Below are 16,061 nucleotides of genomic sequence, written 5' to 3' on the forward strand. Positions count from 1 at the left end.
AGTGCCATGTCCAGCGAGCTCAAGGTTGAGGCCTTCTTAAAGTGGAGGATTATTGTTAGCCTTGGACATTCACTTGCTCAAATAGAGGTGCGAGTTATCGTTTAATCGACTTTATTTCATTTTTGTCTTTACACGTCTGAGCAGATATCAAGCTGTTTTTGTTGAGTCCTTGTCTTTTGTAATACTAGCAACGGTACCCGCCCTATGGGCAGGGCTTCAATTGGGAGGCCCAAATGAAAAGGAAAAATATCAGAAATTGAAGGCTTTTTTATTTTTAACGATTCATATAAACATCTGTTGAATCATGTCACACACAAATCATCAAAATCTAAACAGTACATGGCACCCATTTTGAAAAAAGATTGAATTCTGCAAAATGGAAGCGGCCGCTACACGTCTTTCTCAGTCGCACGTTCATGTGTGAAGAGTGCGTGCCGAATCTAACACGGAAGCGGCCGCTACACCTGTTTCTCAGTCGCTTTGCACACGCTGCCGTTTAACTTCGGAGCTGCTGTTTAACGTTGGAGCCGCACATTTATATAGGAAGAGTTCGTCAGGAGTCGATCTACTCTCTCCTGGTACGTAGAATTTCAATAAAAGCCACATCACTGTTCATATTGGGAAATATTATTCCATAGTGTTTGGAAAAACTTGAAAATTGGAAAACTTGGAAAAATTGGAAAAACTATAAGGCCTATTTTGCTCGTGGGGGTCCTAGGATTACCCACCCAAAATATCCTTGCGATCAGTTCAGCCGTTTTTGCGGTACCTTCGAACGAACGAACGAACGGACAGACAGACAGACAGACAGACAGACGGACGGACATTTGGTGAATTATAGTGAGATTACCAGTTGGTTCAAGGAAGACAGGATTATTACAGCCAAACAACCTTTTTTATACCATGATTATGCAAGAATATTTTCTTTTTGGCGCAGATGGTAAAAAATGGAAGAACTTGACCGAAGAGGCACACAATATTTTGCTCCCTTTGTATATACAAAGGCAGTCGTTTTTTAAATAATGGCAGAAAAAGGTTATGCTTCATTTCTTTCATTGATCCCAAAATTGAACTGTGAAAGTATTGCAAACTAAACTTATTTAATGAACTGAAAATTCTCGTAACTTTTTCACCCTCTTTTGTTGATTTGCACAGGCTCATCAAAGAACTGGAGGAGCACAATGAGAAAAAACGGCCCAGAGGTTCCCATGGAGGTTTTGCAGAAACGTTTGAGGGACATTGTGCAACACTATAATTCGGGCATTTGGAACACAGGTCTTCAGACGATATACCACCAGATGTTTCAGGAGGATATGCCATCGGCCGTACTGCAGCACCTGCGCGACTGGTCGCACATTTGCTCGGTGTGACTCGTGACCAAACCGGAAATGCTAATATTGCTTGTTGAGCATTGTGATTATGGTTGTGATTTTGGGTTTTATGCTCGGAAATATTGCCTTTAATTTACGCTAAAACCAAAAGTGCCCGGGGGGAGGGGGTTGGAGGGTGGGAATGGAGGAGCACTTGCTTTGGGTCACAGGAATGAAAACAACATTTGTTTTTTGTTTTTTAACTCTAAATTTTATATTGGGTTATTCCCAGTGGAATCCTTTGCCATCTTTCAACTTTGCTTTCGGTGGGAAGTGTGGGGATTTTAGATGTTGTCCATAAATGTTATTCCCTATAAACGTTTTTGGACAAACGTGTGATGGTTAGCCCAGTGTTGCTTTCACTTCATCATTTGGAAGGGGGAAGGGGAAAAAAAAAACTCTCCCTCTCCCCCTCCGCCTTTTTATGCTTATCCCCTTGACTCCACACACCCCCGTTATAGGATAGGGGGAGGCTTGTAGCTGCTGTAGGGGTTGTTTCTATACAATTAGTACCCCCAATTTTTAATAGTACCCCAGAGTTTGACCCCTACAGTACGAAACCACCATTTAGGGTTATGCATTTTTTCCTGGCATTCCAAATTTCTGAAATTACCGAGCTGTATTTGAGCCGGATTAGACTTTCATTATGAAATTTTGCATCAATTAATAGGAATACAATGTATGTGGTGTTGACGTTTTTGACCTTGCCCTAATTTTTAGCTCACCTGGAACGTAGTTCCGGGGAGCATATGAGTTGGCACGTTGTCGGTCCGTAAACACTTGCAACTTCTCCGAAACCGCTGATGGGATTGTGACCAAATTTGGCACAAATGATATTTGGTATGTTATGACTAAAGTTTGTTCACGGCATTAAAAAAGTCGGTGTTTAAGCTGGTCTGCCGGGGGTTGAAGTGGGTCCAGGTTTGACCCCTCCAAAATAGGTATTTGCTTTCTTCTCTGAAACTGCATATACAATTCCGATGTAACTTAACCCCAATCTTCATCACCTGTGAGGTACCAATGTTTGTTTCAAGGCATTCGAAAAATTGGGGTCTGAGGAGGGATACGGGAGTGGGTGGGGGAGGAGAGGTTGCCACCATAAATAGTTTTTTTTTGTTTGTTTAAAGTCTTATGATTACATTAGTATGATTGTACATGCTGCCCTGTCTTCTAGCAACCATTGAATTCGGTTCAAAATACCATAATACTGTTCAAAATATGTTTTAGTCAGTGTAGTATACTGCTTTATTCTACCAGGTGAGTGCCATGGGGTATTGCCCCTATTTTTAAAGTCATGACCTAATTGTACACATTTTAACATTTTTACCATAATTTGACTAGGATTTGGCTGATCAAATGAGATTGCTCTGAGTAAGGCAAATTTAGCATAATTTGCATCATTCCCCTTTGGGTTAAAGGTCAGGTCTTACACCCCTCAGGGTACATGATCACCATTTGGGTTTTTCTCCCTTTTTTTTTGCTGCCAAATGTCTGAGGACTTTTGGAATTTAATTTTACTTCAATAATGGGGATAAAAAGTCTGCCATATTGACTTTTTTTTTTAAACTTTGACCTTATTTTGGCCTTCCAAGATATTCTTGCATCATCATAGTGTGTCCTCATCAAATCATTGACGAGAAGAGGAAGAAGTTCAAGGAGTGGCAGAAGGCGAAGGGTATGGGGGCAGAAAAGGCAGAGCATGAACGTTATAACGCAGCCAAGAAGGCTGCAAAGAAAGAGGTCGCAAAGGCGCAGGAGGCATGTAGGAAAATGTTCGGAGAACGCTTGGATTTGGAAGAGGGTCAGAGAGCGGTATTCAGGATTGCAAAGCAGATAGCGAAAGGTGTGATGTGATGTGGGTGAGTTGCTTGAAGGATGAAGTGGGACAAATCGTTGTGGACCCAGATGGAATTAAAGGAAGATGGAAGAGATATATGGAAATACTGTTGAATGCAGAGAATGAATGGGATGGCAACACAGAGAGTAACCCAGTTTTAGGACCGGCAGAGAAGATAACCGAGAAGGAAGTTGAAGAAGCGGTAAAAGCAATGAAGAGTAGAAAAGTGGGAGGGCCGACGGGAGTTGTGGGAGATATGTTGAAGGCAGCGGGAAATTGGGGTGTGAAGAGAATGACAGAGATCTGCAATCTGGTGGTGAAAGAAGGCCGCATTCCAGTGGATTGGGAACTGAGTACCCTCGTCCCTCTATACAAGGGGAAAGGTGACCCTCTGGACTGTGGCTCGTATCGAGCGATAAAGTTATTGGAGCATGGAATGAAGGTATTGGAAAGAGTGTTGGAGAGGAGGATAAGGAAGAAAGTGAAGATTGACAAAATGCAGTTTGGATTTATGCCAGGAAGCGGAACGACAGACGTGCTTTTAATTGTGAGGCAGTTGCAGGAGAAGTACATGGAGAAGAGGAAGAAGTTGTTTCTTGGGTTTGTTGATCTGGAGAAAGCATTCGATAGGGTTCCACGTGAAGTAGTGACATGGGCATTGAGGAAGTTAGGAGTGGAGGAATGGTTGATCAGAGTAGTGATGGCAATGTACAAAAGAGCGCGCACAGCTGTAAGGACGAAGGACGGGAACAGTGGTGAGTTTGAGGTGAAGGTGGGAGTGCATCAGGGGTCGGTACTAAGTCCACGACTATTTGTGGCTGTGATGGTGCTGGCTCGGAATGCAAAGGAGGGTTTACCATGGGAGTTGTTGTATGCAGATGATCTGGTGTTGATTTCAGAAAGTATGGATGGACTGAAGGAGAAGATGAACAAGTGGAAGGAATGTATGGAGACGAAAGGTCTGAAGGTGAATATCGGAAAAACGAAGGTGATGGCAAGTGGTAAAGCATGTGGTGAGGTGGAAAGAACTGGGAAGTGGCCGTGTGCTGTGTGCAGGAAGGGTGTCGGAGTGAATTCCATTCAATGTACAATGTGCGCTGAGTGCGTTCATCAAAAATGTAGTGGTTTTGAGGGTGTCATTAACCAGTGTGGCAGCGACATTCAAGTGTAAGGTGTGCACAGAGGGAGCTTCAGATGGAGGAAATGTTGAGTTGGATCTTGGAGATGGCGTGAAGCTGGAAGGTGTGAAAACATTTTGTTACCTAGGAGACATGCTGAATGGAGAAGGTGGACCAGACTCTGCAACGGTTGCTGGAGTGAGATGTGCATGGAAGAAGCTTCAGGAATTGAGTGGCATGCTGACGAGGAGGGGAGTGTCGTTGAAGCTGAAGGGAAAGGTGTATGCTGCATGTGTGAGAATTGTTATGATTTATGGGAGCGAGACATAGGGAATGAACGTAGAGCAGCAACGAAGGCTGGAAAGGGTGGAAATGTGAATGGTTCGGTGGATGTGTGGAGTATCGTTGAGAGAAGAGGAAGACAAATGATGAAATGCGAAGGATGATGGGAATAGAGCCTGTGATGGATGCTGTGAAGCGAAACAGGTTGAGACGGTTTGGTCATGTGTTGAGGAAGGATGAAAGTGACTGGTTGAGAAGAGTGATGGAAATGAATGTAGAAGGAAGTAGAGGACGGGGAAGACCGAGAAAGACTTGGCTGAAGGTGGTGGAAGAAGAAATGCGGGCAAGGCGGTTAACAAGGGGAGATGCAGAAAATAGGGGAAAATGGAGAAGATTTGTCATGTTGACCGCAAGGCTAACCCCCGCTCTTGAAGGGAAAATGGCCTTAAAATGCCTGTCATTGTATCAATGTATCATAGTGTACCTCCACTGAAGTGCACCTTTTTTTGATCATAACCTGAATAATTTTCATCCAATTTTCATGATGAGTTTTATAGATAGATTGTAAATGGGGGCACTCTCTCAATATACACTTTATCCCGAAATGTTGAAGGTCAAGGTGACATGGCGGTGCAAAAAAAAAATGGCCACCATTCACTAGTGGGCCAATGTATGTCACGGGCGATCACCAAGGGTAAGCTGCAGGAGGCTTGCCTTGGCGATCGCAGATATGTAGGTAATTTATTATTACCGTGATGTCTGTCATTGCACAACTCTTAACCTCTCCATCTTTGAGTTTTAATGACCCTGAATTGATGTACATGTTTAGTTTACATACATTGCATGTTAAGTTCAAAATGATGTTTTGTCATCTTCATTTTATTTGTTTGCTTTTCAGGTGAAAATTTGTTCAGAAAGTCCTTTAAAGATGATTATTTATCCTCCAATCCCCAAATCAAGTCACTCGAAGCCACAAACAGCAGATCACAACACCATACTTCTGGACAAAGAAGCAAAGCCTGATTGCCCTATTGTCCAGGATTCAAATTCCATGGATTCGCTTAAGCAACATAAATGTCGCATTTCTCGACTGCTGGCATCTTTCCCTCATGGTATCTGGGTTCACAGCCTGCCTGACATTTATAAAACCAGGTTCAACATGGACTTACCAATATTAATTCTGAACAATGTGGATCTTGTTTCAGATGTTTGCTCAATTCTACATCCACTTCCTGAGAATCTCGAGACTGTAATTATTTACCCAAAGGAGTCGAGTAGTCATGAAGTTGTAACACCCACCATTGGTTTTGGTCAAACATCCCAAGCTGCCCCTATTGAACGCATCACAGTTCCTTCTCCAAAACTTCCAGATCCCGGATGGGTCTCTGCGAAGGTTTGCTCAGTGGATGCACGTGGCAATCTTTGTGTGCACTTTGAACAGGGAAGTGCCTTTGATAACCTTACGACTCAGCTGAAATCAGAAATTGCTCGGATAGGAGAGCGGTCGCTGCCAGAATGTAAAGTAGGTATGGCATGTGCATTGCTTCACAATGGCGTATGGACAAGGGGCTACATCAAAGATGTTGATAGCAGACGCCAGATCTCTTTTGTGTTTCTGGTTGACCATGGCATGCATTTATTGTTGCATTCTGAAGATCTCAAGATCTTGCCACCAAAATGTGCTCGGCTTCCTGCCCTCGCTGTGCCTTGCCAGCTGAGCACTGCGGATATGCCAAATGACTGGCCCTCTGAGAAGAATCTGGAAAAGCTTGTTGGCCAGGTTGTGCGTATGCGTGTTGAAAATGTCAAAGATGGCCGTTGCACAGTTTTCCTCAATTCTCTTCACGGGACCTCTTTAAACCAGAGACTGTTCAAATCTAGTCGTGATTCTATTCCTCAAAAAGAGCCACCAGTCCTTATTGGCCCAAAGGAAAAGTTCGAATTTGTTTCGGTGCTACAGGCCAGCAGCACACGCAGGGTTGCTTTCAGGTCAGTAAACTCTTTTCTTTTCTGGTTGAAAACGGATTTCCTTGCAAGTGGAGAAATGCATTTCAATATTTGTGCTATTGCAAAGGGAGCTGTGATTTAATTTCTTTAAAGGGACATAATCATGAGGTTTTTGAAAAGATGTTTTAGAGGATGATATCCCTGACCCATTAGCACAAAAAAATATATTAGGGAGACTAATAAGCCGGATAGTAGTGTTTTAAAATCGGACTATTTTCACTTCCGTTATGCAAATGAGCTACTTCAATCGATTTGTGTGATGTCATGGGCGCACAGCTCATTGACTGACTTGTACGTCTGTGTTTCATCACAAGTTATTCTAATGTTCATGATGCCCATGTGCCAAGCTTTTAACTGTTCCAATCGTCGAGAAATTTGCTCACAGAACCTGGAAGTTATTTTTTTTGCATCCTTGACCCCAAAAAAACTTCGTGAATGATCGTGTGATTTGTGGTTTAAAAAAACCTAGGTACAACCAAATTCAACGTACCACTCTCACCTGCTCAAAGTTTTGATCCCTGGTTTTGAAAACCTTTAAGTTGGTTTTTCTTTTTCTCGGTTGAAAAAAAAAATCGATCTCAAAACACGGGAAATTGAGAGATCTCGCAGAGCTGCTCATTTTAACCTATATACGTATATTATACCCCACTTAATGCAAATCCAGTCAATGAAATGGTGCCCTCGGGGGCCTCGGTGCACTAAGTGGTTGATTGTCTTGAGACATTTAAATCAGACATTGATGCTAACAGTCATAACATAGACCATGTGAGTGTCGTTCATTATTGTCAGCTCATTTTATATTTACCTGTCTTCAAAGATTTTAAAGGGAGAATGAGAGAGTTTGATACTATCTTTTGCCTTCTGCTTTTTTTTTCTTGCAGATATTGTGGGAGTAACTACTCTGAGATGCTTCAAGAACTCGAAGAAGCCATGTTGAGGGAATACAACTGCCATGACCTTGAGCCATATTTCAGCACTTTTGAAGGGCAACTAGTTGCAGCTTTCGTTGACGGTTACTGGTATCGTGCACGGGTGATAAGCACCGATGATACTGCTCAGATCAATGTGAGTTTATTTTTTATTTGTCCTACCAACGAATCGACATTCAAAATCCATGGAGGCGTTGAAGGGTTTGCTGTCATCCTGGGTGTAACTGGTCTCAAGTGTGTTTCAGGAGTGTAAAAAGGAAACGTCTAACTTAATGGGTTACAAGGCAGGCCATCTATATATTATGTGTACATGGGCAAAAGTCTGACCTTTTGACTTGTGTATTTAAGTGGGGTGCAGAAGTTCCTGGTTGGGTAGCGTGTGATAACTAATTATCCCTGTGGTTTTTGGGGAAAAAACGGGTGGAAATTGTAACCACCTCTGTCTGTCTACCCATCACACTATCTCATTCCAAATGGTTGTGCAGAAATTCACCAAGCATGTTGGTTATGATAATTATCACAGTAATGTGTGAAAGCAGTGTAATTGTTGGCCTTACCCCCTGGGGTGTGGTCAAAAGGTTATGTAAAAATATTACGGGCATGTTTTAAGCATGGTTTAATTAAACCTTGTGTATGCAATCAACAATGGGGGATGCATGAAATATGTATGTTTTAGATTTGACCCCGGTTCATGCTCCAGAGGGGACTTGGGGTCACAGGGGTCGAAAGGGAAAACACTATTTGCTATTGGGTCATTCCTGGTGAAACTTTTTGCCATCTTTCGACATTGTTTTAGGTGGAAAGTGTGGGGATTTTGTGATGCTCGCACCATCGACTTTGTTTTCGTTTTTGTATTAACATTTTACCTGCAGGGTTTTTTTTCTTTATTCCAGATGTTTTAAATAATCATCAACTTTGGGATTTGAGTAGCTTAACAATGTCTTAAGTCTCGCTTTGCAACAAGGCATAAATATGAAATAGATAATCTGCTCAACATTTGAGTGGGAGGTGTCCCCACTATAGGTTATGTAAGAAAATGTGCAAAGGTGCCTACTGTTTTGGATTGCAAAAAAATGTAGCCTTTATTTATATTCTCGACGAAAGTCTGCCTCTGTTGTCATGAACATAAACACCACGATTTCTTCAAATCAGGGAAAAGAACCATTCTCTTGGTTTGAAGAAAGGCTCTTTCTTCGAAATGTCGCTTCACCTTCTCTCCCTTGGTGCTTACCTTCCCTCTCTCAACATTTGGTTGGGGAAATTAATTGTCCCCCGTCACTCAGCGGAGCGAAAGGGGGACTATGGCTTTACCCTCCGTCCGTGTGTCCGTCCGTCCGTGTGTGCGTGCGGGCGTGTGTAAGCGAAGGACCGCATTCGAATTTGGTGTGTGGGTGCAACCCACGTCAAAATCCAAGATGGCCGCCGCCATGTATGTCTGATGCCATGTATGTCTGAACCTTGTAACCTGCATATCTTGAAAAATAAGCGAAGTACCAACTTCTAATCTGGTGTTTGGGTGTATCTAGGCACAAGCAAGAACGCTGTTTAAAATTGGGTCGCCACGTCAAAATCCAAGATGGCCACCACCATATATATGTCTGAACCTTGTGAGCGAAATATCTTGAAAAATAAGCGAAGTACCAACTTCTAATTTGGTGTGTGGGTGTATCTCGGCATAAGGACGAACGCTATTGAAGATTGGGTCGCCACGTCAAAATCCAAGATGGCCGCCACCATATATATGTCTGAAACTTGAGCGAAATATCTCGAAAAATAAGCGAAGTACCAACGTCTAATCTGGTGTGTGGGTGTATCTAGGCACAAGGAAGAACGCTGTTTAAAATCGCATCGCCACGTCAAAAGCCAAGATGGCCACCGCCATGTATGTCTGAAACTTGTGAGATGAATATCTTGGAAAATAAGCGAAGTACCAACTTCTAATCTGGTGTGTGGGTGTATCTAGGCACAAGCAAGAACGCTGTTTAAAATTGGGTCGCCACGTCAAAATCCAAGATGGCCGCCGCGATGTATGTCCGAACCTTGTGAGATGAATATCTTGAAAAATAAGCGAAGTACGAACTTCTAATTTGGTGTGTGGGTGTATCTCGGCATAAGGAAGAACGCTATTGAAAATTGGGTCGCCAAGTCAAAATCCAAGATAGCCGCCACCATATATATGTCTGAACCTTGAGCGAAATATCTTTAAAAATAAGCGAAGTACCAACTTCTAATCTGGTGTGTGGGTGTATCTCGGCATAAGGACGAACGCTATTGAAAATTGGGTCGCCACGTCAAAATCCAAGATGGCCGCCGCGATGTATGTCCGAACCTTGTGAGATGAATATCTTGAAAAATAAGCGAAGTACGAACTTCTAATTTGGTGTGTGGGTGTATCTCGGCATAAGGAAGAACGCTATTGAAAATTGGGTCGCCACGTCAAAATCCAAGATAGCCGCCACCATATATATGTCTGAACCTTGAGCGAAATATCTTTAAAAATAAGCGAAGTACCAACTTCTAATCTGGTGTGTGGGTGTATCTAGGCATAAGGAGGAACGCTATTGAAAATTGGGTCGCCATGTCAAAATCCAAGATGGCCTCCGCCATGTATATCCGAACCTTGTGAGATGAATATCTTGAAAAATAAGCGAAGTACCAACTTCTAATTTGGTGTGTGGGTGTATCTCGCGATAAGGAAGAACGCTATTGAAAATTGGGTCGCCACGTCAAAATCCAAGATGGCCGCCTTGCGTCTTCCACTTTGTCAACTCGCATCATTTCACCGACGGGGGACCTAGGCGTAACGCTTGTTATTGTTATGGAGAAGACACAGTCTTCTGAAATCAACTTTGTAATATTGAGCAACTGATCGAAAAATATATGGTGTGTGAAGGTGGAATATTCTCACATTTAGTGTATAATTGTTATCAGTCAAGGCTTTGTTTTAAAGCTTTTCTATTTGCTGAAGGAGAAGCATAAGAGGGTTTCAACTGATAAAGGTGGACAGGTGACAATGCAGATGTGAATTTCACAAATCAGAGGAAAAAAAAAAGGAAGGGTTTTGGGCAGTTAAAAAAAAAATCCTTGTCCCAGTGGGGAGAGGACCCCAATTCTACGTGCATGTGTATTGATAGGCTGACCTCCAGTGGGGAAGGGTATTACAAGCCATCCCATCTAATTCTGGGGGAATTAACCCATCCCTAATGAAACAGAAAACCAAATACTGCATTGGAGTCATCAGAAGGAACCAAAAAAAGTAAAGAGCAAAGATGGAGTCATCAGGAGGAACCTGGATAGGATTCAGGTTTCAGCCGCAACTCCTCTGCCCTCAAACTCATCCAAGTGCAGCCAAGTGAGCCTTCCACAAAAAAAAATTCTCCAAGCATTCACTTCTCTGAAGAGAGATAGATAGATTAAGAAAGAGAGAACTAAAGAAGCAAGAATGAGAATGAATAAAGATAAATATGTAAAAGTAGAAAGAAATGTGAAAGGAACAAAGATCCCTAACTTATAGCCCTAACTCCGAGCCATAACTCAAATCCCCCACCCCCTTAACCTCTGTATGAAATGCGCAAAGCGTGTTGATTGCAGGTGCACACTTAAAGGTAGCTCGGTAGCCCTTGCTTTCTCAGTATTCCCATTGATTTATTTCTGTTGTTTTCATATTTATTTATTCTCTTGCAGGTTATGTTTGTCGACTATGCTTCCACTGGCATTGTATATTGTTGGAATATAAGACGCCTGAGTGATCAGTTCCTCAACCTTCCACTACAAGCCACTTGGTGCCAACTTGCAGGTGCTCACCAACACTTAAACAGCTGTGACTTTTGGCCTCATTAGTGAATATCAAGTTTGCCTCAAGAGGACAATTTCTCCCTTTTTAGCAAGCTTAGCCATATTTTCAGACTTTTTTTTTTTCCCCCAACCCATCTCTCCATTTGTTGGCCCATTTGAGGAAAGGAGATGGGGATTTACATAAATCTCAAATCGGCAACTCTCATAATTTTACAGCTTGTAAAACTGCAGTCAAAACGTCACGAGAAACGACTAATTGAGGCAATACATTGTGCTTATGCCATCTCTCAGATTGAACCGGGAGTCTGTTGTAAATTCTCATTGATATAATGCCCCCTTGCAATATAGGCAGGAATTTAAAATTTTGGCCATGGTTCTGGCATTAACTTGCATTGGTCTACTTTGTTGAAAGACATTGTGAGATCTTTAACATCCACCAGCAATGGAATGCTGACACAGGTCCCCAGGTTAACTAAATGACGGTAAACTTTGTGATGTAATACCCTATTTGCAAAGCACCAAAAACATTCATATTTGTGTCATATAAACATTTGAAAGTTACAATTTTGGTTCAATGCCATCTTTGTTTGACAATAAATTGTTTACATAAGGAATTTAAACTTTTTTCCTGTTGCCATTTTGTCTTTTCCCATAAACCTATTCTTGCAAAGGTTTGGAGAATCTCTGCATCGATGCAGCAGTTCTTTCAAAGCTCTATTTCTTTGCAAAGGACAAGGCTTTGGTGATGGAGGTCATCAAGCATTCAGAGATACCAGAGGTCATTTTGTATGACACAAGTGATGAGGTGGATGTCAATATAAACCTGGCCTGCCTACAAGAGCTGGAGGACCCTTTACTTGCTGCACAGCCAGAGGTTTGCGTGGGACTGGGTATTGGGGATAATTTGATCAAAGGTGTGGGGATATAGAGGAGAGGTAATCAAGGACTTTAAAATTTTCCAATTTTCAAGTTAACACACAAAAATTTGGCTTAACCATAACCTGGTAGCAATGTAAGCATGCAACGTAATCTTCAAAATTAAGGCCCGGATGCATAAAACTCCCTTGACTTCAATAAAAGATTTCCCTTCAGGTACGCTGTAATTCCTTTGCTGAGGATTTCATCAAGTGCTGTTGCATAAACAACCCTTCAGGATAAGGATCTCCTTAAAGTTAAGGAAATCCTGAGGAGCCATTGCTGTGCCAGGCAAGCAATCAGTTTTGAGATGGGAAGGGATGTCTGAAGAAGCATAAGCACATGATGAACCCCACACCCCCCTCCCCACCCTTAACCACGAACCTTTGCGTTTCCAAAAGACAATCTTCAATGGAATTGGTCAATAAAGACAACAATTGTCACGGCGACGCCAGAGACTGATGTACATTATTTCCGCAACTTTCACTTTTATGACATCCAGAATATTTTGCTTGTAGTTTCACACTCGTGTTTCACTTTTATAACGTCACACTTTCACTATTCTCCTCTAAAGGTTTCCAAACATTTACTGCACACATTTGCAATCAAATGGTGAATGAGAATCGAATAAATTTTACATAAGAACCATGTTATTCCCCCTTCATCCACAAGCATGTGTGTTCCCCATGCAGCAAGCATGTAACAAGCATCACTGAAAATCACGTGTTCTCCATGTAGAATATAACAAGGGTGTATGTGGCAATATAACAAACATCACTTAAAATCACATGTTCCCCATGCAGAATATAACAAGGGTGTATGTAGCAATATAACAAGCGCTATTTAAAATCACATGTTCCCCATGCAGGATATAACAAGCGTGTATGTAGCAATATAACAAGGGTGTATGTAGCAATATAACAAGGGTGTATGTAGCAATATAACAAGCGCCATTTAAAATCACATGTTCCCCATGCAGGATATAATAAGTGTGTGTGTCGCAAAAAAACAAGCATCACTTAAAATCACGTGTTCTCCATGCAGAATATAACAAGGGTGGATAGCAATCTAACAAGCATCACTTAAAATCACATGTTCCCCATGCAGAATATACCAAGGGTGTATGTAGCAATATACCAACCACCGTTTAGGTGGCAATATAACAATTGTATGTAGCAATATAACAAGCGCTATTAAAAAGAATGTGTTCTCCATGCAGAATATAACAATCGCTATTTAAAAGAATGTGTTCTCCATGCAGAATATAACAATCGCTATTTAAAATAATGTGTTCTCCATGCAGAATATAACAATCGCTATTTAAAATAATGTGTTCTCCATGCAGAATATAACAATCGCTATTTAAAATAATGTGTTCTCCATGCAGAATATAACAATCGCTTTTTAAAATAATGTGTTCTCCATGCAGAATATAACAATCGCTATTTAAAATAATGTGTTCTCCATGCAGAATATAACAATCGCTATTTAAAATAATGTGTTCTCCATGCAGAATATAACAAGCGCTATTTAAAATAATGTGTTCTCCATGCAGAATATAACAATCGCTATTTAAAATAATCTGTTCTCCATGCAGAATATTACAATCGCTATTTAAAATAATGTGTTCTCCATGCAGAATATAACAAGCGCTATTTAAAATAAAGTGTTCTCCATGCAGAATATAACAAGCGCTATTTAAAATAATGTGTTCTCCATGCAGAATATACCAAAAACCACCTTTAGAGGCCATTTTTCCCCGCAAAGCGGGGGTTGGCCTTTTTCGGGAACCGTGGTTGTTGTTGTTTTTTGGTCCCCTTTTTGAAGCAATGTTTTACGGCCGGATGCCCTTCCTGACGCCAACCCTTTTTGCCGCCTTTAATGACAAACAGGGAATTACCAGTGAACTGGTACTCAATTAGCCGACCTCGGAAGGATGACAGGCTGAGTCAACCCCCCTGGCGTTAATTCAGCGATCGACCGGGATTCGAGCCCAGGATCCTAGGATCCTAAGCCGGCACCCTAGCCGCTAGCCCAACACCAGGGTCATGCAGAATATACCAAGCGCTATTTAAAATCACAGGTTTCCCATGCAGGATATAACAAGGGTGTATGTAGCAATATAACAAGCGCTATTTGAAATCACGTGTTCATGACTTATTCTTGCTTTTGGACGAAGCGCATAGCAACAGCATAGCAACGGATCCTGAGGATTTCCTTAACTTTAGAAAAATCCTCAGCTGGGGATTTCGAAAGGGTTGTTTATGCAACAGCACTTGAGGAAATCCTTAGCTAAGGGGTAAAAAAAATCTTCCTAAAGGGAAATCTTTCCTTAACCCATAAAGTGTGTCGAGCCACAATCATGGTCGCTATGTACGTGTATGCAAATGGGTTTCAGCTGAATCAACCTCTTACAATGTATAATACCCGGGTGACTTATGAAAGCCTGCTTCAAATTGGTGGAGAAAAGCTGATGAAAGGTGGGTGGGGGGTAGCTCCCTCAACTTTAAGGAAAAAACCTAAGCATATTTGTATATGCAACCATCGTCAACTTGAGGATGTCATTAAAGGAAGTGTGAAAGAAATACTTAACAGGGTTCGAAATAAGCAGTGGCCCAGGTGTCAAATGCCACCAAAAACTCAGTTTGGCCCCCAAAGCCTGGTTCTTGGTGGCCTGTGTGGCCACGTGCAGGATTGTCCATCTATTTGGTTGTCACTTGTGCAATCCCAAGCAACTAAACTTGACAAGCGGACTGCGGGTCATACAGCAAAGGTTGTAGTGACTTCATTTTATCCCTTCGCCAGAAGTTCCAAAGGTAGGGTGATGCACATATCTGTCAACATTTACCACGTATCATATCGCCCCTTTGGGTGATGGTGGACGAGGGTATTACGAATAACGCTTCAGTACCCTCAATTGTATTATGAGTAAGAGGACTCCTTGTTATTTTCATATTCACTTTGCCCACATCGATTTAGACTTCACTTGACTGCAAAAAAATCTGGAGGAATACCCTTTTTATTGCCTGTTCCCGCCTTTGGAAGGTGTATGTGTTGTTACATATTTATGTGAATGTATGTGAATTACCATTCAGGTCTTTGCTTATCCGTGTGTAGTATATTAAGTTGTGGTGTAGTTGTTGTGGTTGGAGGGTCAGGAGCCCTTCTGAGGGAGTGGCCGGAAACGGAAGTGGCCGGAAACGGAAGTGACCGAAAACGGGAGAAAAAAAAGACACGAGGAGAGAAAAGGACGGTGATTCTTCTTCCTCACCCCGCGACGAGAGAAGAGAAAATCGACCTTGCGCTGCGCGGGAAAACAGAGGCGTTCCGAAACCCGTTTGGCGAGAGGAGTTACCTGGACGCGTAACTACCTGTTGACACGTGAAGTCCCCGTGAGTTCGTGCACGGAACCAAGCGGTCGCACGTTGGGCCGCGCGCGCGGTGCAAACCGCGCTTGGTTTTGCCCCGTCTACAAGGACGCGTACGGGTCGCACGTTGAACCTCGCACGCGGTGCAAACCGCGCTTGGTTTTGCCCCGTCTACAAGGACGCGTACGGGTCGCACGTTGAACCTCGCACGCGGTGCAAACCGCGCTTGGTTTTGCCCCGTCTACAAGGACGCGTACGGGTCACACTTCGGGGCCTCGCGCGCGTTGGAAGCCGCGCTGGGTTTTGCCCCGTTGTTTGGCAAGGAGGTGCGCTGCAACAGCTGTCCCCGGTACGAGACGGCACGTTTGGAGCACGTCCGCCCGGGGTTCGTTCAACCGCCCGTGTGCGGAGACGAGAGACATTGTGGGAGACATTGACCA

The 16,061-nt window shown here is 42.6% G+C and overlaps 1 protein-coding gene across 1 annotated transcript in view; it reads left to right on the forward strand.

Annotated features, from left to right (window-relative positions):
- LOC137429835 (tudor domain-containing protein 7B-like) overlaps positions 1-16,061 on the forward strand; it is a 73,677-nt gene that overhangs the window by 33,475 nt on the left and 24,141 nt on the right. Inside the window, exons 5-9 of the mRNA XM_078779913.1 lie at positions 1,156-1,364; positions 5,506-6,596; positions 7,496-7,679; positions 11,228-11,339; positions 12,010-12,212. Coding sequence (XP_078636039.1) covers positions 1,156-1,364; positions 5,506-6,596; positions 7,496-7,679; positions 11,228-11,339; positions 12,010-12,212 — 1,799 coding nt within the window. The remainder of the gene's footprint in view (positions 1-1,155; positions 1,365-5,505; positions 6,597-7,495; positions 7,680-11,227; positions 11,340-12,009; positions 12,213-16,061) is intronic.

The sequence above is a fragment of the Myxine glutinosa genome, chromosome 6 (assembly GCF_964187855.1).
Source record: "Myxine glutinosa chromosome 6, kmMyxGlut1.1, whole genome shotgun sequence".
Lineage (NCBI taxonomy): Eukaryota > Metazoa > Chordata > Myxini > Myxiniformes > Myxinidae > Myxine > Myxine glutinosa.